This window comes from the organism of the source record quoted next, unplaced genomic scaffold (assembly GCF_019419815.1).
Source record: "Pyrus x bretschneideri cultivar Hongxiangsu unplaced genomic scaffold, Pyrus_bretschneideri_v1 Contig3, whole genome shotgun sequence".
Taxonomy (NCBI): domain Eukaryota; kingdom Viridiplantae; phylum Streptophyta; class Magnoliopsida; order Rosales; family Rosaceae; genus Pyrus; species Pyrus x bretschneideri.
In genome coordinates, this window is record NW_025999612.1 from 12,763,521 (window position 1) to 12,785,138 (window position 21,618).

Here is a 21,618-nt window from a genome sequence, read left to right on the forward strand (position 1 = left end):
TAATGAGTTGGATGATTATTGGATCACCTGTTAAAAATTCATTAAGATAATGAATTTGACACAACACAATTTGTTAAGGTAACAAGTATGACACAATACGACAATCATGGCCCGTTTACCAAGTCTAATTTCTAGCAAGAGAAATATAAGCAATGGCTTAAGTTTGTTTCAAATAATATTGCATTAATTAATTAATGAAACAAAATTGTTACTAATTAAGTTTAAGGGCTAATCAATCATAATCTATGTCATGCTCATCTAAGTACCTAATAAACAAAAATTAAGAGTTTGTAAGCGTCAAATTCACCTTAGTTACATGATTATACTAATTGAGATTAATCTGCTAAATATACTTGACAATTTAAAAGGCCGAATCCGCTCAAAATCCATGATCGCATTCCGATTGTGACTTGATGTTATTGTAACACCTAAGAGGTTACATTTGGGCTACATACACCCATATGCTTGATTCGGATTGTTAATGTTGGTCAATTTTTTTTTGGGATTTTAATAAAATTGGTCTTTGAGAATGACATAAATTCTCATCTTGATATATGAAATTTGAAATTGATAGAAGTGATCCCTAAGTTTATCCACCGTCAACCATTTTGGTCATTCCGTGAAAAATCTATGTTGAATAAGGACCAAAATGACAAAATGCCCTCAAATTTAATAAACAATACTCCAAAATGTTTTGAAAAAATTAAGGGTATCTTTGTCATTTTGATCCTTATTTAATAGAGACTTTCCACGAAATGACCAAAAAAAGTGAACAAACTCGGAAACCACTTTTATAGATTTTAAATCTCAAAAACCAAAATAATGAGTTATGTGAAAAGTCATCTCAGTGACCACTTCTATCAATTTTTATCTAAATTGAATTTTATTCCAAATTCTTGTAAACTTTTGGTAGTTGGGCTTCTTTGTTTCTTGAGACCATCAACGTTTAGTACCCAAGGCCATTTTTATGGGCCAAGCAGAACAAAAATGTATGGTTTAGGACACTGGTATGAGTTAAACTAAGTCCAACCATTAAATCTCAAGTGACAACCCAACAATCAGCCTTGTGAAAGAACACAACTAGCCCATACCATTTACATTTGGGCAAATGAAGCTGGACATTTGATGTGTCTTAGGCCTCTATAACTCGATTTCACTTCAAGGAGGGGATGTTAGGAGGAGTTCTTGTGTGCGTCGGTCGTATAGGGTACCATACTCCAAGGTGTCATCGTGTGATTGGGAAAACTCAAATGCATGGAGTTCCTATCTATGAAATGGTCGGACATGTGACGTGAAATGATCTAGAATTCAAATCTGGGAATTGAATTCTCAAAATGTCAAGTGTAGGGTGGAAAGCCATAAAGATAAACTAGTTGCAAATTCCAATTTGGCACAAGTGGTTTGTCTTTTCTGTGGTGGTGTCAAGTCAGCCATGTGGATATACAGTACTTGCGTGCATCTGACATGCAAAGAATCAAACCGCCGATTGTGTTTGAAATATATTCGATCAACTTTGCTGAGAATATTTTGAGATGTACATAATGAATTAGACAGTTGGAAAAAACAAAATATGTAGATGTAAATTAGGTTTTTTTTTTTTTTTTTTTTTTTTTAATTTTTTATTTTTTTGACCATGTCTTGGGTCTTCTAGGTGGTGTTTACGTTTTGGTGCGGACGAGATCGATATAAAAGAATCTTTGTGTAATGGACAGTGACAAATTCAGACACACAAATTGTTTTGTATATGATTTTGTCCGGACTCTGATAATCCAATTGAAGATATTGAACCGAAGATGTCGTAGTAATTTTGACTACTACTGCCAAATAGATTTATCAGATGTGATATGAGAATTATACTATTTTATTTGATGAATAACATATCTTGATTATAAAAAATTTATAATCGTAATTATTCAAATTTTTAATCTTCATTTTAAAATTATCATTGCAAAAGCTATTTCAATTGAAAATTATTTAGTCATTAAATATATAGAATAAATTGACGGTCTAGATACAAGTAACGTATTCATGATTAACTGTCTATTTATTTGATACGCTTGGATTATTAAACGATTTCCAATTTGAAAGATTTTTTTATAAGATTGATCTCTAAATAAAGATTAATAAACTGAATAATTATGATCGTTGATTTTATTTAGTCAAGATATATTATTTACAAACGAAAAAAAATGTGTATCTTCCACATTGTGGGATCCAATTATCAACTTTTTTGTATTGTTAACATTATATTGCATTCATTTGTGGAAAAAAAGACAGTATATTCCATTCATATTATGAAAAAGAAGACTCGATTAAAAGAAGACAATTATAGTCTAGTGGGGAGGAGCCTTTTGCATTGCTCTTCGTCTTGTTGAAATAATTGCCATACGAATGATAGCCGCCGAATGTTGTCGTTTTGTTTTCACGTCAATTATTATTTTTATCCTAATTACAAATCCACCCCTTTACTATCATGATTTCTTATTTTATCACAAGATCTTTTTTGTTTATATCAATTTACTCACTGCAATCACCAAGCTAGGTCTTAACTCTTGAGGGAGAGTTACATAGTTTTTTTAGCACTACAGTTTAATAGTATTTCTCTTCATTTATAAATGAGAGATTTTAAGTTTGATTCTTAACAAATACGAATTTGAACTACTTTATTATTAGCTCATTATAAGATTCAGCACACTTTCTCATAATATCATTTGTTACAAAAATAAAAAATAAAAAAATAAAATAGCAGCATCACGCGCACCTTTTCATTGGGTTGATTATAAGAAGATTCAACTATTTTATAAAAAAGATGCTTTCTCGTTTCTTTTTTTTTTTTCGGATTATTTTTTGTGAATGTAATTAGACAACATATTTGTAGTTACAAGTGTTTTTGTTTATGATTGATATTTTTGGATTATAAACGAACATTTTATATAAATATATAGAAAGAAGAATCGTTTGAACTCAAAACTTCGACTGTAATCAACCAACTACGTGACGAACACCTTGCTATAATATGTAATGTACTAAAAACGAACAAAAAAACAAGATCCTCAACTCCTTTATAACATAATCCAAACTACCATCTGTCTTTCTTCCCCTCCGCCACTCACAATCTCTCTCTCTCTCTCTCTCTCTCTCTCTCTCTCTCTCAAGAAGCTAAGCAGAAAATGGAGAGAGAAGACGACAGACCATCTCTAAGCTCGCCATTGATTCAAGCTTGCGAAGAAGATGTAACTAAGGAGACTGGGAGAAATAACCATGGAATAAAGGGATTTAAGAGAGAGGAAATAGTTAAAGAAGTGAAGAAGCAGATATGGCTGGCAGGACCTCTTATTTGTGTGAGCTTATTGCAGTACTCTATACAGATAATAGCTGTTATGTTTGTAGGTCACCTTGGTGAATTATCTCTCTCCGGTGCTACCATGGCCCTTTCTTTCACTTCCGTCACCGGTTTCAGCTTGTTGGTACGTTTGCCTCCTCTACATCTATGATTATTGGTTCAGTATCGCTTAAGCGTTTACCAGATAGTAAGTTAATACTGCGCTAATCGGTAATCACTCTTTAGACCCACTTAACACAGTACTGTAATATGCATGATTATCCAATCCGCTCGTACTTTTTAGGTCATCACTGAAAGATTAACTCTAAAGAAGTTCACTCAAATGGAAAAGTGTTTAATTTTGTAGTTTATGTGACTTAAGAGTTTCATACTTTAGATACTAGGATACAATTGTGTTAAACTTACACCCCATTTAGCTTTATGGATGCTAGGGTTTGTGTTGAAGTTAGAACCCTCTTCCAAGTTGAAACAGTTGATCTTTCTATAAGTTTCTGATAATCTTTTCGGTTTTCGATTCAAACAGGTGGGAATGTCGAGCGCATTGGACACATTATCAGGCCAGTGCTATGGTGCAAAGCAGTACCGTCTGATGGGCATACACTTGCAGAGAGCAATGCTTGTTCTTTCACTTGTTTGCATACCTCTCGCCATCATTTCCGCAAACACAAAAACAATCCTAACAGCTCTAGGCCAAAATGCTGCCATTGCAGCAGAAGCTGGGGAATTTGCGCGCTTCACGATCCCTTCCCTTTTTGCATACGGACTCCTCCAGTGCCTCGTCAGATTCTTACAAACTCAAAACGTCGTGTTCCCGATGATGCTGAGCTCTGCGGTTACAGCTTTGCTTCACATCCCTCTCTGTTGGGTTCTTGTGTTTAAATCCGGTCTTGGTGGCAGGGGAGCTGCCCTGGCAATTTCAATCTCCTTTTGGATCAATGTGTTATTATTGGCGCTTTATGTCAAGTTCTCTTCATCATGTGCGAAAACTTGGACAGGCTTTTCGAAGGAGGCTTTTCACAACGTTACTACATTCATTAGGCTTGCTGTTCCTTCAGCTGTCATGGTTTGGTAAGTTTCTCGTATATATTTTTTCGACGTTTCACAATGTTCCTACATACGTTATTTTTGTTGAGAATATCACGTTTAAGAATGGGAAAACAAGAACAAACTCCGGAAATCAAAAAACAGATAACCAAGATAAATAACACCAAGAATTTACGTGGTTCAGCAATATGTGCCTACGTCTATGGGATAGCAACAACAATCTTTCACTATATCAATAATGAGTACAACCAATAATCTTGTCAAATCTCTAGAACCAGGAATTGACGAAAAACCTGAAAGAACAAGAACAAGAAATACACTATCTCTTTTCTTTTCTCTCACACACACTTTACAATAATCTCTCCCTCTAATCCCTAGGGTGGTATACAATTTATTGTTTTGCTCCGTCCAATTCAAAACTAGTACAATAGCTCCTTTATATAGACATAATAAAGGTCTTCTTCAATAAGGATTACTAATCCTAATTGGAATCTAGTTATGAATCCTTCTTCAATTGAGAAACTAACTCCAATTGGGAAAAGAACTCCAATTGGGAAAACAATTTAATCCTCTAAGACTATAATTCCTTATAGACTTAAGACAACTTATCATGGGCTAGAAAAAACCCAACAATCTCCCCCTCCAGACCATGAGGAAGGTAGAACATAATAGGATTGCTCCTCTTGACCAAACTCCCATTGATCGAACTTTTCATGACCAGACTCCCCTTGATCGAACTACCCATAACCAAGCTCCCCTTGATCGAACTACTCATTAACCAAGACCCTTTTGATTAGACTTCTCTTAACCAGGCTCCCCTGATCGCAATACCCATGACCAGACTCCATGTGATCGAAAATCTCATCTTCATTGGCAAAGGCAATTATAGACTTCTTTGCCAGAAAGCATCTTTTATCTTCATCTTGGTCCAATCAGCATCAGACATACTTGATGGCTTGCTCTTAACACCTGCAGTAAAGCATGTCCTCCTCTTGATTTCCACGTAACCCAATTAAAGCGGGTTGCACCCTCCATTCTAAACGAATATCAGCCAAACCAGGCTCTGATACCACTTGTTGAGAATATCACGTTTAAGAATGGGAAAAACAAGAACAAACTCCAGAAATCCAAAAACAAATAACCAAGATAAATAACACCAAGAATTTATGTGGTTCAGCACTATGTGTCTACGTCCACGGGATAGCAATAACAATTTTTCACTATATCAATAATGAGTACAATCAATAAACTTGCCAAATCTCTAGAACTAGGAATTGACGAAAAACCTGAAAGAACAAGAACAAGAAATACACTATCTCTTTTCTTTTCTCTCACACACACTTTACAATATTCTCTCACTCTAATCCCTAGAGTGGTATACAATTTATTGTTTTGCTCCGTCCAATTCAAAATTAGTACAATAGCCCCTTTATATAGACGTAATAAAGGTATTCTTCAATAAGGATTACTAATCCTAATTGGAATCTAGTTATGAATCCTTCTCCAATTGAGAAACTAACTCCAATTGGGAAAACAACTCCAATTGGGAAAACGACTCCGATTGGGAAAACAATTTAATCCTCTAAGACTATAATTCCTTAGAGACTTTGGACAATTTATCATGGGCCGGAAAAAACCCAACAAGTGTACTACTAATATCTGTTTTGTGAGAGTCTAAGATCCTAATGCTGTTGGAAATGAAATTTAACAGCTTGGAAATGTGGTCGTTTGAAATGATTGTTCTTCTATCCGGTCTTCTTCCAAACCCGGAGTTGGAAACCTCAGTGCTTTCTATCAGGTTAGTTCCGAACTGTGATGATCATTCTTCCATAGTTTACGTGTTCTAGATTATCATATATCTTGCACTTTTAACGTTGTTACTTACCAAATACATCGATTTCCAGTTTGAATACAGCGGCAATGGTTTGGATGATCCCTTTCGGACTCAGTTCTGCCGTGAGGTGAGCTATGTTATGACACATCTAAACTATAAAGTCAATAAGCTCTTACAACTTAGCACTCGAAAGTTAAGACCAGCATTGAGATTAAACCGTGGCTTTACGTATCTGTTCTGTTTCTGTGACGTGCAGCACTCGTGTCTCCAATGAATTAGGAGCAGGGCGTCCAGAAACAGCGCGCTTAGCAGTGTGCGTTGTGTTAGTCATGGCCATTACCGAGGGTATATTGGTGGGATCGGTCCTGATACTGATACGCAACTTCTGGGGCTACGCTTATAGCAACGAAAGAGAAGTTATCGATTACCTTGCAACCATGATGCCTATACTTGCAACATCCAACTTTCTAGACGGCCTCCAGTGTGTTCTTTCGGGCACTGCTAGAGGATGTGGGTGGCAGAAGATTGGAGCATATGTGAATCTCGGGGCGTACTACTTGGTTGGAATTCCTTTGGCTATTTTGATGGCTTTCGTCCTTCATGTTGGTGGAAAGGTAAGGAGAACAAAAAAATGACGAAGCGAAAAGGGTTTTTCGGTTTTCTTCTTTTCCTTCCCTTCCATATAACTTTGTCTGTCAAACTGTTTTGAGTAGGGGCTCTGGCTGGGGATCATCTGTGCACTGATTGTGCAAGTCTTGTTGCTTCTTACCGTAACCATACGCACGAACTGGCAGAAGGAGGTTACATTCTTTCTCTATCAATCAATCAATCAATCTATCGATCGAAGCACAAATTATACTTTTCCTCTTCATCATGTTTTCTTATTACTGATATGTTGTTGGATTTGGTTAGGCAAATAAAGCTACAGAAAGAGTGTACGAGTCGACAGTTTGTGTGGACGTAGTCACATAGTGTCATGAAGCTGAACTATGACGGACAACAGATTCCACGTACACTAGGTGCATACGCGTAATGAATAAACCTCCGGAAAAATCTTGCCAGTGTCAATGGTGGTGCAACTCGATATGATTTACAATATGCAACTGATTAATAAACCTTTGTTGTTTATGAAGAAATTCAAGAATATATTCCTATCCTACAAGGAATTCATTTTTGCTAAAATGATTCAAAATATGCGTTTTCTTTTCGGTTTTCGCAAAAGAATAAACTAGGATGGAATTAGCAAAGAACAAGAATGAGGGTTCAGCACATGTCAATGTTGGAGGATGACTTACTTGTCCAAAAATCCTAGCATGCAAAAGTTGTTGAATAAGAAAAGTATCCAAGATAACTCTAATGATCCCAAGAAGAAGAAAATAGAACACACTCTTAAAGAAAGCTCACAAAACAAACTAATTAGCAAAGCTTTTCTTATTTAGCTCTAGACTTTGTTTTTCCTTGGATGATATACAATGCTTGAGGAATTGGGTATTTATAGCAAACCAAATGAAAGCTACACCACACACTTAATTAAACTAAGATTATTTACTACCACACAAAACCCATTAATTGCACCTAATTTTTTTCCACTCAACCATACCTAACATTGCCTAACTTTGCAATTGTAAGCAATTACATCATCAAACTAGATATGGACTTGGACTTTAGATTGGGTTGTGGATTACTTATGGTTTTGGGCTGACATTGATTCTCAACACTCCCCCTCAATGTCAGCTCTCATTCTTTGCACTGTGCTGAGCAGACAGCGAAAATTTTCGAGCTTGCCTGTACTTAAACTTTTTGTGAACAAGTCCGCAACTTGATCATTCGTCTTGACCTGTCTCATCTCAATCTCTTCTTGTAGAACCTTTTCTCTGATAAAGTGGTAGTGCACTTCCACATGTTTAGTTCTTGCATGAAAGACTGGATTTTCCGCCAAGCGAATGGCCGATTGGTTATCACAGTACAATGGTACTGGATAATCTACTGGTTGATGTAGATCACTCATCAACTGTACCAGCCATGCATTCTCTTGAGCTGCCATTGCTGCTGCTCTATACTCTGCTTCTGTGGTTGACAAAGATACCGTTGGCTGTCTCTTGCTACACCAAGAGATGGTTCCAGAACCAAGCTTAAACACATACCCAATTGTTGATCTCCTGGTGTCATGATCTCCCGCATAGTCAGCATCACAGTAACCAACTAACTTCCAATCTTCACCTTTCTTGTACAAAAGATCATAGTCAATTGTACTCTTCACATATCTCAGTATTCGTCGAACTGCTTCCAAATGAGGCTTCTTTGGATTTTGCATGTACCGACTCATCACACCAACTGCATAAGAAATGTCAGGTCGAGTCAAGGTTAAGTAGATCAGACTACCTACCAATTGTCGATAGATTGTCGCATCTTCTAAATCTTTTCCTTCATGTGCACACATTTTGGCGTTTGGTTCCATCGGTGTCAAAATTGGCTTGCATTTGAGCATTCCAAACTTCTTCAATAAATCTTTGGAATATTTTTGCTGACAGAGAAATATTCCTTCTTGTGTGCGATCAATCTCTAGACCAAGGAAGTGCTTGAGTTGGCCAAGTTCCTTCATATGGAAACGGATTGATAAATTCTCCTTCGTCCGAAGAATTTCTGCCTCATCATCACCGGTTATGATCAAGTCATCCACATACACTAGCACGATAGCTAGCTTTCCTTCATTGGCTTTGACAAACAAGCTGGAATCTGCAGGTGTTACTGAATAACCACTTTATGTTAGAAACTCTGCAATCTTACCGTACCACGCTCTTGGTGCTTGTTTCAATCCGTAAAGTGCTTTCCTTAACTTGCACACGTACTCAGGATGAGTTTCGCTTTTAAAGCCCATTAGCTGCATCATGTAGATCTCCCGATCTAACTCTCCATGTAAGAAAGCATTCTTCACATCCATTTGGTATAGATTCCAATCTTTGTTAGCTGCAAGTGCAAGTAGGACTCGTACTGTTGTAAGTTTTGCCACTGGATTAAACGTTTCATCATAGTCTAGTCCGTACTGTTGAGAAAAACCACGAGCTACTAGTCGTGCCTTGTACCTCTCGATTGACCCATCTGGACGACGCTTTATCTTGTAAACCCACTTACAGGATATGAGTTTGACATCTCTTGACTTTATTTTGCTCAAGTGCATCAACCTTTTCTTTCATAACTGTCATCCACTCAAAACTCTGTGATGCTTCTTCGAACATCTCAAGTTCTGTTGCTTCTTCAATTATGGCTGCATAGGCGTATTTGGGATTTGGTCTCCGTGCTCTTGTTGACTTTCGGAGTTGAGATTGTGGAGTTGATTTTTCCGGTACACTAGGCCCACCTTCTTCGTCTGGTTGTTGATACATGCCAGTTTGCCAAGGATTCTGAGTCACTCTCTGTTCGACATCATCGTCATTTGGATCTCCTGATTCATCTGAACTTGGTTGGAGTTGGATAGTATGCTCCCCCATCTTCTATTGCAGCTTTTCTCCAAATTCTCTAGAGTCTGGTAGCACCTCATTCTCTGATGACCACCAAGAAAACGCTTCATCAAACACCACATCTCGTGAAGTGTAGCACCTTCCACTTGTTGGATCACAACATTTCCATCCCTTTCTCTGGCTGTCGTATCCCACAAAGATACATCTAACAGCTTTCTTGTCAAATTTGCTTCGTAAATGATCAGGAACAAATACATAACATACACAGCCAAATACTCGAAAATAGCTAACTGTAGGTTTCATGTTCCACAGATTCTCAAAGGGAGAAACAAATCCTAACCTTGGTTGAGGAAGTCTGTTGATCACAAAGGCTGCAGTCCTCATTGCTTCAGCCCAAAACCTTCCCGGTACGTTCTTTGCATGTAGCATACTTCGACAGACTTCTGCAAGATACCGGTTCTTTCTCTCAGCTACACCATTTTGTTGTGGTGTGTTGGCACAAGTGTACTGATGACGTATTCGACATTCCCTTAGGTATTGAGAGAACTCACTTGAGCTATATTCTCCCTCGTTATCTGTGCGCAGGCAAAGGATCTTCTTTCCCACTTCTCCTTCGGCTGACTCTCTGAACTCTTTAAACTTTAAGAATGTGTCAGATTTTTCTTTCATAAAGAAGACCCACACATACCTTGAGAAGTCATCAATGAATGTTACCATGTACCATATATCACCAACAGACGGTTGCTTAACTGATCCGAACACATCAGAGTGAACTAACTTTAATGGTTCTTTTGCTTTAAACTTCGATTCCTCATATGGCAATTGGTGTGCTTTACCATACTGGCATCCTGCACATACTGTGTCTGTTCGCACGTCCAGTTGAGGAAGCCCCTTAAGCATCGACTTTTTCACCATCACACTTAGCTTGGAATAGCTAACGTGACCTAACCGCATGTGCCATAGATCTGATGTCTCATTTTTCCTTGTCCTGTCTACATATGCAGATTCTGCTGACATTACATAGACTGACTCCAATCGTCGCCCCTCCATTGTTGGTGTTTCTGAGATTTTGAGGTCACGATACACCTTCACATCTCGTGGACCGAACAAGACATGGTGGCCTGATGATGTCAATTGAGCCACATATAGCAAATTTTTCTTCATTCCTGGGACATGATAAACATCTTGAAGTGGCACCTGGTTAGAATTATATCGAGGCTTAACTATTGTCTTACCGATGTGAACTATCGGTAACCTTGAGTTGTCGGCTGTCACCACCACACAACCTCCTTTGGATTCAGATAGATTTTGCAGCTTCTGTTTATCACCCGTCATATGATTTGAGCAGCCCGAATCTACGATCCAATCATTTTTGTAGTCAATGCGTTCTGGTGTTGTTACCGTGAGGGCTAATTCTTCTTCTTCCTCCGTAACGAATAATACTTCAGCATCCCAGCCATCTTCACTATTCTCCTTCGAACTGGAAGTAGCAGTATTACTTTCAACAGGCTCTTTCTTGGTCCAACAATCTTTCGCCATGTGGCCCATCTTCCCGCAGTTGTAACACTTGCTACTAAACTTTTTACTATTACCGCGATTCTTCCAAGCTCCCCCTGGATGAGAGCCTCTATTTCCTTGGTGACTTTGTACCTTTTCTCCATCCTTTTTAGATCCACTACCAGTGTACCGCTTGAAGGTGCCTTTGTTTTTGTTGGTGTAAAGCGCTTCCTCTTCACTCTTCAGTGAGACTCTTCCCATTCGCTTGGCCATACCTTCTTGACCTGCAAGCAAATTTTCAAACTCAACAAGTGATGGTTGTGTCGGCCATCCTTGTATAGCGGCAATAAACCCTCGATATTCGGGTCTTAAACCATGGATAATTATTCTCTTCATCCTGGTTTCCCCAATAGGAGCTGTTGGATCTAATTCTGAAATTTCGCGGCATATCGACTTCACCTTGTGAAAGTACTGGGCAATCGTCATGTCGTGTTGTACCATCGATAGCAGCTCATTCTCGAGAAGTTGCAATTTTGTATCGTTCCTCTTCGAAAAGAGTGTAACAAAAGTGTCTCATGCTTCCTTTGGCGTTTTAGCATCCCGAATGTGCTCCAACATTTCTTCTTCTATTGTGGTCTTTAAAGCAAACATTGATTTGCATGCTTTAATTCTCCACTTCCGCAAGACGCCGTTAGCATCTTCCGCTGCCGGTTGTGTAGCTTCACTACCACCGACAACCTCCCACAAGTCTTGACCTTGAAGGTAAGACTCTATACACGTTGCCCACGTGTTATAGTTTTGGTTGTTGAGCTTCTTGATTCCTCCAACAACTTGAAGATCACTCATCGTATCAGCAAGACTTTGACTATATCGAACAAGCTTGAGTGACTATCGTGCAGAGTAATACACTACTCTCGACACAAAGAAGCTCCCTCTCAAGGTTTGTGATAACCCCAGCAATAATCTCAAGAAATCTCTTCTGATGTGGAAGATCAGTCAAAACTGCAACCACAGAGCATACTTGGAATTTCAAGAGACTTTACAACCAATGCTCTACCAAGAACGATCCCTAACCGACTTGGCTCTGATACCAATTATTGAATAAGAAGAGTATCCAAGATAACTCTAATGATCCCAAGAAGAAGAAAATAGAGCACACTCTTAAAGAAAGCTCACAAAACAAATTAATTAGCAAAGTTTTTCTTATTTAGCTCTAGGCTTTGTTTTTCCTTGGATGATATACAATGCTTGGGAACTTGGGTATTTATAGCAAACCAAATGAAAACTACATCACACACTTTGTTTTTCCTTGGATGATATACAATGCTTGGGAACTTGGGTATTTATAGCAAACCAAATGAAAACTACATCACACACTTAATTAAACTAAGATTATTTACTACCACACAAAACCCATTAATTGCACCTAATTTTTTTCCACGCAACCATACCTAACATTGCCTAACTTTACAATTGTAAGCAATTACATCATCAAACTAGATATGGACTTGGACTTTAGATTGGGTTGTGAATTACTTATGGTTTTGGGCTGACATTGATTCTCAACAAAAGTTTCCAGGTTCCATTTGTAGGCTGCAAAACGGCACACCCTACTACTTTCGGATTCTGAGAAACTCACGGAGCTGCCGAGGGACACGGAACCTAATCAACCTCAGAACATTGGAAGCACATTAACTTTTTCTCTGCCAAACGGATTCACTAAAAACGGATTCATCATAAAGAAACAAAAAGACAACATGAATCCATAACGTTGACTTTCATCTCTAAGTTCGATAACGGTATGAATGTTGGCACCTAATTAGTAATTACCCTCAACAATTAGACCAGGAAAAAATGAAGCAACACAACACAAGCTCTCAAATTTTAGCCTTACATGGACTAGGTACAAATTTTCGGTTTAATGTCATCAAAATTATTTTTACACCTCCAAACATAATTATCTGCATCGTGATTATCTTCGACTTCACCGAATGTTTTCTCCTCCCTATAATCTCAACAAACGAAAGCCATTGAGAACCTTGAAAGCAGATGTAAAAAAGAAATGAAGATATACTTCATACATTAGCAACATACTTCATTAATGTGAGACCCGCTGCAATCTTACACCTCTCAAACAAATAAGATATATGATTCAGTGCATAGAATGTTCTTATTCGGGATGTTGAAATTCAAGATCTAGTTTCCTCTTTAGATGTGTTCTGTCAGCACTGCAGAAGAAAGAGTAAAGAAAACAATTCAAAATCCGCACTCTACTCAATAACACAGCTAACACATAAACCGGGATACACTTGGACCGTTTGATTCCAAGAGAGATGATGCTAAGTCTAGAATCCAATCCTTTGGAATCTGGTTTCGTATACTTTTTATTGTTATCGTATTATGAGGTTTTGAAATCACTTCAAGCTAAAGTGTACAACTGTGATGCAAATTTGAGAGAGTACAGAAATTTAAACGCATTAAGAAAGAACATGTATAAAGTGTTTTACCTATTAATTGTAGGTCTAGTTGGAGGTTTTGCTCCAAAGATAGAAAAATCAACTGACACTGGTTCATTCCTGCTTGTATTTTCACCAGCAGCATGTCTGGCTTCACTGAAACGATCATCAATCTTATCAACATGTGAATTTCCTTCAAAACCATCACGCTTTGGCATCACTCTCCTTGATTTTCGTGGAGGTGATAACACAGTAGGACCATCATGTGGATCAAAATCTGAAGCCTTAGATTCCCGCTTTGGAGCAGGTCTAGGAAGCTTGTCTGGATACGTAGGAAGAGGGGCAGATGTAAAGTACCTAAAGAGTACCACAGATATCACACACAGAACAAAAAGAGAAAACAAAAATGTGTAGATACTCAGTTGAATAGCTAGAGCCTGATACCTGTGCTCTAATGCCTGCTGTACGGAAATTCTAACTTTGGGGTCATAAGTAAACATCTTCGCTAACAAATCTAGGGCATCATCACCAGCCACTGGAAACAATGAACGCAAAGGGGGTGCTGGAACATATTGGTATTCCACATAATCCCGGAGGTATACCATATCAGGCCACTGAGAAGGTGTTGGAGTCCCAAAAGCCGCAAAAATCTTTCCTAATTGATCAATATCACTTGATCCCTATTAAACATTTCAAATCAATCCAAAATGTAGTCAGAAAAAGGTGCACCCAGCCTAAACTTCATTTATGCATGGCCCATGGAGAGCAATAACAAAATTACACATGACAAAACATTGCAAAAGTGATCAAAGTTGATTTATTGAAGACGTCAGTAAAATATTAGCTAGTGAGAACCATCTTCATATAAACATTCCGCAGAAATGACAGAAATGTGCAGTAAAGTAAAATCTCAAAAGTGAGACACAATTGGCGGTGGCTATTACAATGAGCTCACGAAGATGCAACCCAATACAGGATTTTCTCTTTGGTGTAAAATAATATCTAACAAACTCATGTTTGTTTTTTGTCCACTGCCAGAAACGAGTACTTGTAATAAGAATTTGAAAACATGAACACATAAGCGACAAAATGAAAACTATAACAGCAATAAAAACATATTGGCTAATGGAAAAGAGTACCACATAAAAAGAGTTTCACTACAATTATGAAATATGGATTTACCTGCAAAAAGGGTCTGCGTAAGAGAAGTTCAGCAAATATACAAGCTGCAGCCCAAACATCTACCCCAGGTCCATATTGCTTGGTGCCAAATAACAGCTCAGGTGCTCTATACCAACGGGCAAAGACCTATTAATATGTGTCAAGGTGTTATAAAGAGCTTGAACCTAAAAGCATGCTAATCACTGAAAGAAAATGCACTTTTTAGTGGTATATAAAAGAAACACCATCTTTGTAGACTTTGAAGGAATGCGCCCAATTAGCAGATATTTGAATATAATTTCCAAAGCAAATACGTCGTCTATTAATAATTTAAGGGAAAAAGGGTCATATATACTGGTTTGTTGTACAATCTAACGAAAAACTATTAAGACAGGAGTCTTAATATCTGAAGGCCATTTCGAAAGTGTTTCATTCTAAACAATTTACCAAATACCCACCACATTTGTTTTACATCTCTCACATGGATAGTGTAATAACCAATACCACCATGGAGAGGAGGTTTCTAAGACAAGTGAAGACTGGCATCAAACCAACTCACAGTGCCAAGGACAAGCAGTGGCACTTTAGTAGGCTTGCTTTCAGTAAAAAGCATAAAATTATATGTAAAGAGATCTAACTCAAAATACCATCAAGACAAGGAGAAACAAACCTGATGAGTGAACCTGCGATCTGGGCTCCCAAATATTCGTGCTAAACCAAAATCTGCAAGTTTAAGCTGCCCATTAGGTCCTATCAACAAGTTGTTAGGCTTCATATCCCTGCAAAGCACAATTAGCACACATCTCAGACAAATAATAACAACCAAATAATTATCTACAAAGAAGGCTTCTAGACAAAAGGACTACCTGTGTAAAACCCATTTCTTGTGGCAAACAGCAAGTCCTTTTAACGTCATCTGAAGGTATGACTTTATGTCAGCTGGTGATAGGAATATATTCCGATCACGTATAACAGCTTCAAGGTCCGTTTCCATGAACTCAAATACAAGATGCAAGTTTCCTTTATGCGGGAATGCTTCAATCAACTCAATTATGTTCGGATCTTTCAGCTCTTTAAGCAGCTTAATTTCTCTGAGAGCTGTGAAATTCACCCCTTCCTTTTGCTTCCCAAGCCGAATTTTTTTAATAGCAACTGTCTGTCCTGTCTGCACAAGGAATGTATTGAAACCGAAATCAGAATCGATAGAGACTACTCATCAAACTTATTACGGTGCATTCAGTTATAAGCAAAAGAAAAGGAAACTTTAAACCACTTCAAAAGAATACCGACTCGTTAGTTGCTCATTTGGTAGCTCAGAAAGGTGAAAAACCATTCTCAAATTATAACAACAATTTCCAATTTTCTAACGGCAGAAGTATAGGCAACATGGTGTTGAAGAACTCCATTTCAAAGGCGACTAAGAATTCGGTGTCTGCACTCAAAATCGATTGCAACCCAACCCAGTTTCTAAGTATAGCGGAAAGTTCAAAAAAAAAAAAAAGACTTTAAGCTACAATGTTATACAATTCCATCCAAAAAAGTGAAATTCTTTTCACATTCAGAACTCAATTTTCTCAGCAAACAAACAAGTCCTTAAAAATCAAATTCCACAGACACACGCACACAAACACGCAAAATGCACAACCCAGAAAACTCGAAAGATTACACAAAGCAAAAAGAAATTTTCAAAATTTGACAAAAATTCCACGACTGAAGAGAAATGGTAGGGCTTTTACCTTCGTATCAATGGCTTTGTAGACGACTCCATAGGTACCTTCACCAAGAACCTCGCGCTTCAGATACCTATCCGCCACTTTCTTAGTCAGATCGACCTCTGCCATTGTCACTCTCCTAGTTATCACCTTACTGAAGTTTAATTCAATTTACGTTTTTACAGTGAAGTTTCTGGGTGAATTTTCTATACACAATTGGGAATTTTCCGGGAAAATCATTCTATCGGGAAAATTCTTTAGGGTTTTAGCATTTGGCGCAGACGAGAAAGCCGTTGAAGCCCCAGAGAGGACAGAGACAGAGCGTGTAGAAGCAACGTCAATTTCAACGTTATTTGTTTATTTATTATTCTGCTTTTAACTGGAAGTGGTTCGCTTTTTAATTTTGAACATTATTGGGGGTATTTTAGACTTTTGACATGTTCTATATTATAATTTGGGCTTGGGCTGAGGGAAGTCTAAGATTATATCCAAACCGTTTTGGGCAACTGATATGTAGCCCAGTAGACCCGACTACCCGCTCGACGTGCCCGTATGTGCGTAAGCAATGATGTCATGAATGGTATGATTGATATTTTTGTATTGATATCAAAAGTATGATTCTTCATGGACTCCCTGTCAGCTGACAGTTGATTGTCTACGCCCTCAATTCCTGCACTAATACCATAAAATATTGTGCCAATAAATGAAGTAAGCAGAGTTCTTATGCGAGATTTTTGCTCACAGCCTACACTTTGGTGTGTGATCACCATACACCTAATCTATTGTTACATGTCATTTTACTTAACTTTGAATAACTTTTTCTAAAATTGAAAAAATAACATTTAATGTGAAATTTAGCTAGAATTAAGTGAAAAGACACATGACAAATGATTAGATTATGATGAGCATACACTAGTAGTCTCTCACTATGGTGATGAGCAAAAATGTTCTTGAGTTCATATAGAGTCTTACTTTAGCATTTCTCAAAGGAATATCCATGTGGTGGAATCGATCAGCCTCACCCCACAAGTAGCTTTATTATCTTTTTATGTGTAAATGAATAATACGTGGATAAACAATAATATCATTTGTCGATATTCGACAAATGAAGCGCAAGTGATTAAGAGTGTATTTACGTCTATGTTTGATTTTCCCATCTCCAATGTTACCAGTACAAAAAATAGTAATATTGTATCTGCACATGAAGTTGATGTTGAATCATCCAAATTTTGAAGTTCTGTGTTCAAACATCGCTTTTACCTTGTATTGAAAAAATTACAAGATCCAAGATACAAAATCCACGACTAAGGATATGACTAGTCAAAAAGTGTGTTCTCCACTCTTTATAAAAACAAAAAGTTGGCACAAGCAAATATTGACACAAATTTGAAAGGTGTGGGGGTAGAAAATGGGAGGTGTGAAGCTGTTTGCAACAAAAGAAAGCCTTTTCAGTGCTAGGATTCAGTGGGCATTGAAGCTCAAGGGTGTGGAGTATGAGTTCATATTAGAAGATTTGGCAAACAAGAGTCCCCTCCTCCTCAAGTACAACCCCATCTACAAGAAGGTGCCGGTGCTTGTGCACGGTGACAACGTCATTGTCGAGTCACTTGTGATCCTCGAGTACATCGAGGAGACATGGAAGGAGCACCCGTTGCTGCCTCGGGACTCATATGACCGAGCCACAGCTCGATTTTGGGCCAAGTTCAACGATGAAAAGGTACCCCTTTTGTGCAAAATATGTATGCAAGTGACACAGCTATGCCTTTTGTGCGCGGCTAGCGAATTTAACACTCCGTTTTCTTGCCTCATGCATGCTTATAAAACATTCAGTTTTGAGTGCAGACGGCCTGTGTTTGATCCTATATGGTAGAGAGAGAATCTCTTAATCTTTCCCGACTCGAAACTAATTTTCTTGTGTATGTTCACGTTCCAGCTTGTGCCTCCAGTGTGGACAGCTTGCACAGGAGAAGGCGAAGCGCAGGAGAAGGCGAAAGAGTCTGTGTTAGAATCACTAGCACTTCTCGAGAAGCAGATCGAAGGGAAGAAGTTTTTCGGCGGAGAACAAATAGGGTATCTAGATTTAGTATTGGGATGGATATCTTACTGGATAAGTGCTGTTGAAGAAGCTGGAGGCAACAAGGTACTTGAAGCAGAGATGTTTCCATCTCTCCACCAATGGGGTCAGAACTTCATCCACACTCCGCTCATTGAAGAATGCATTCCGGCTAGAGAAGCGTTTGTCGCCTACGTCCAATATGCCATCATTTACATTCGTTCCATATCCGCCAACAAACCATGAGGACGTGCTTAATCTCTTCACCTCCGGATCTGATTACTGTTATGAGTCTTCCTCTTGTCTATGTATTCTGGTACAATAAATGAAACAGCGAAGAAAGAAACATTTCAGTTAATGTTATCACTTGACAGAACAACGATCATGTACTAAATAGAAACAATCATCACATTGCAGCACCGCATTGTATCGAAACCACTCCGAAATTCTGATGTGGAGGGAACAATTTAGATGATCTTCCATTAAGAAATAACTCGCTGCTCGGTTCTAATGCGAGTTTAATGAACCACAGGAGCAGGTACAAAATGCATATTATAGCAAAACCACTATTCAAGGAGAAGCCGATAGTGATGCAAATTAGAACAAGAAGCTGTAAAATCAACTAACCTTGTATCGAAATTTAACTGCGTAAATCTAAAGACAATAGCGAAAGAATTTAGAAAGCAACCGACGAAGGGAATAAGTGGAGAGTTCAAATTTGGGATAGATTAAAGAAGGAAAGTTTGGTAAAGTCGAATCTTCAAGTATTGACTACTCATAAACGTCACACACATCACTACATTTCTAGAAGAGGGTTCAATTGGTCGTGATGCAAGAAGCAAATTCTATCCTTACTTCCTTAGTTTGAAAGTTCAACAGATTAGGTGAGATTAAAGTTCATCTGAGCGTACTAAACAGTACTTTTGAGTAATAAACATGAGAGTTGATTGACTTACAACTTTCTCTGCAAGAAATGTGATGCTTTTCGAAATCCCGCCTTCAGACCAATGCTTCAAAAGATTGAAAACTTGGTTCAATTTCAGAATTTGCAGACTTCAAAATGTGTGATGAAACATGGAGAGAGAACCCACTGTTGCCAGAAGATCCATTCGAAAAAACAATGGCGCGATATTGGGCAAAGTATGTCGATGAGAAGGTAAACAAACAACATTCACACTGCACTCCAGGTGTGTGTGTGTGTGTGTGTGTGTGTACATGTATGAATGTTTGTACATTTAACTATACATATATCGAAAAAGAGAAGCTAACGAGCTTTGATGTCAAGGAAGAAACACCTAAAAGGTGAATCTAATCTGTCCAATAAACAAAGCATCACGCAGCCTTGATATTTCCCGATATATGTACATATGTGTATGTATAATATGATCCTTAAAGGTGAATCTAACATCTATATTTGACTGAAACAAAAATTAAGTCACTACACGGCGACAACGGCACCAGAAAGCAGTTCCCCCACGTTTGCCTCGGCCAACTGCTAGTTCTTCATCAATGTAAAACCATATAAAGAATGGATCCTTCGTGCTAGGCTTTCTGTCGTCTTTCTGGCCTAGACCGATCTCAAGGGTTTTCAAAGGTCCAATGTTTATTCGGATGGACTAAAAGACGAAGGCTAGTATTCTCTCCTTCCATTAAAGTCTTCCTTCAAATGTTAAGCATCCAAATGGCCCGAAATACACCCCGTTCTCAATTCTCTTTCCCTGATAACCCCGACAGACATTTGTTAGCCTCAAAAGTTGAAATGCAACTAGGAAAATGCTACTCGTGCCTATGTTTTCCGATTATTCTTGACGACGAGAACTTCTAAGAGCTCCTAATTTAGTTTTGAACAACAATAATATCCAAGCAACTTCACAAAGAAATGGCTCATTACAAAATGCAGGCACAGAGTGATCGAAATTGAGATAAAAAGACTTACAGCAGCATCAAATCGCTGAACTGCGGTAATAGGGAGGTAGCGACCGCCCCTCAATTCCTTCTGCAAACACCACAAAACAATGCTCATTTCTGGTATAAAAGGCGAAAGATTGAACATGGTTATGGCACAGGTGAAAGCTTTATACTAACCTCAGCAGTAAATATGAGCATCCATGTTCTCCCCGGGGATTCTAAGCGTGTTAAGAAACCCGGAAGGGTCGAGCTTTCCCTTCTCAATGACGGATAGAGCGGACAGAACCTCCTCCTTCTCAACCCGTCTTGTTTTCGCGGAATTTTTGAGCAATTTCACACTCTCCTCCACTTCCTTAACACAACAATAACAGCATAACTTAATCAAAATATAAGTTCTTTCATTAGTATGTGCCTCCCTAAGAAGTGCTTCTTCACTCGCACATTTTAAGTTTTGCTGCTGGATGATGCAGTTCGAAGTGTTTTTGGTTGTCAAAACGCTTTTAGCTAATTTTTGCAACTGAAAGAAAAAAATAATGAGAAAAGCATACTTTGGTGGGCTGTGGTGGTTCCTGGACAAGCTGAGATGTGGCGGTGGCGCTTTGTTCGCCGCCATCAACGGTTGCTCTGGTTCTTGTGGTGGAAAATTTGAGGATGGGATTGCGATGTGTGGGCTTGGATTGAGGTGGGATTTGGAGGGGGAGACTTGAGGGTCTGAGAAATGATTGAGAAGAATTGAGAGCCAAGGAGGAGGAGATTGCTGTGACTCTGTGTGAGGCTGAGGCCATTGCTGCTGTCACTCTCTATGTGCCTATGGGGTACCATGCAACTCCTCCCTCTTTTGGGTCCTTCATTCTGTTGAATCGAGCTTCTCTCCTGATCTTTCGGGTTCGGAGCTGTTGGATTTGGAAATTCGGACAACTTATTTTAAATTTTACGGCTTTTTCATCTCACTCAAATTAAAAGTTCGAATCCCTATTTTCAACAGTTCAGATTTTCGATCTTTAACTTTTGAACATAGAGATTTTAAGAGGATCCCGATTCGATTTGTTGATCCTTTCATTCACTTTTTTTTTACAAGTGGATTAGATTTCTATATTTTAAAACAATTTTGGAAAAAATAAAAACAATTATTTTCAAATTTTAAGAATGAAA

General features: G+C 38.3%; 4 protein-coding genes across 12 annotated transcripts; 2 read left to right on the plus strand and 2 right to left on the minus strand.

Moving 5' to 3' along the window:
• Positions 1-3,170: 3,170 nt before the first annotated feature.
• LOC103939304 (protein DETOXIFICATION 16-like) lies at positions 3,171-7,434 on the plus strand. Its single transcript, XM_018645438.2, has 7 exons — positions 3,171-3,467; positions 3,867-4,411; positions 6,099-6,185; positions 6,292-6,348; positions 6,478-6,835; positions 6,935-7,021; positions 7,134-7,434. Exons 1-7 carry the CDS (start codon positions 3,171-3,173, stop codon positions 7,191-7,193), a joined length of 1,491 nt encoding a protein of 496 aa, XP_018500954.2. The 3' UTR covers positions 7,194-7,434.
• Positions 7,435-12,833: 5,399 nt separating this feature from the next.
• On the minus strand, positions 12,834-16,852 carry LOC103939311 (cyclin-dependent kinase D-3). 4 transcript variants are annotated; one of them, XR_007260126.1, is made up of 8 exons: positions 16,530-16,852; positions 15,660-15,958; positions 15,464-15,572; positions 14,815-14,940; positions 14,077-14,312; positions 13,684-13,989; positions 13,271-13,404; positions 12,916-13,181 (listed from the first exon to the last, which is right to left on the minus strand). XR_007260126.1 is itself a non-coding variant. In XM_048589131.1 (7 exons), the coding sequence occupies exons 1-7, from the start codon at positions 16,632-16,634 to the stop codon at positions 12,849-12,851; spliced, it is 1,212 nt and encodes a 403-aa protein (XP_048445088.1). In that variant the 5' UTR covers positions 16,635-16,852; the 3' UTR covers positions 12,834-12,848. The 4 variants fall into 4 exon arrangements, 2 of the variants coding, with proteins under 2 accessions (XP_048445088.1, XP_048445087.1); XR_007260127.1 differs by having other exon boundaries at positions 12,916-13,188; XM_048589131.1 differs by lacking the exons at positions 12,916-13,181; positions 13,271-13,404 and adding an exon at positions 12,834-12,879.
• Positions 16,853-17,774: 922 nt separating this feature from the next.
• LOC103939320 (probable glutathione S-transferase) lies at positions 17,775-18,977 on the plus strand. The gene is made up of 2 exons (XM_009349397.3): positions 17,775-18,222; positions 18,439-18,977. Exons 1-2 carry the CDS (start codon positions 17,914-17,916, stop codon positions 18,802-18,804), a joined length of 675 nt encoding a protein of 224 aa, XP_009347672.2. The 5' UTR covers positions 17,775-17,913; the 3' UTR covers positions 18,805-18,977.
• Positions 18,736-21,509, minus strand: LOC103939972. Of its 6 annotated transcripts, none has more exons than XR_007260145.1 (5): positions 21,015-21,509; positions 20,644-20,818; positions 20,495-20,551; positions 19,515-19,568; positions 18,736-18,871 (listed from the first exon to the last, which is right to left on the minus strand). XR_007260145.1 is itself a non-coding variant. In XM_048589208.1 (3 exons), the coding sequence occupies exons 1-2, from the start codon at positions 21,249-21,251 to the stop codon at positions 20,645-20,647; spliced, it is 411 nt and encodes a 136-aa protein (XP_048445165.1). In that variant the 5' UTR covers positions 21,252-21,509; the 3' UTR covers positions 20,495-20,554; position 20,644. The 6 variants fall into 6 exon arrangements, 1 of the variants encoding a protein (XP_048445165.1); XR_007260143.1 differs by having other exon boundaries at positions 19,515-20,276; XR_007260144.1 differs by having other exon boundaries at positions 19,515-19,648; positions 20,495-20,554.
• Positions 21,510-21,618: the final 109 nt, after the last annotated feature.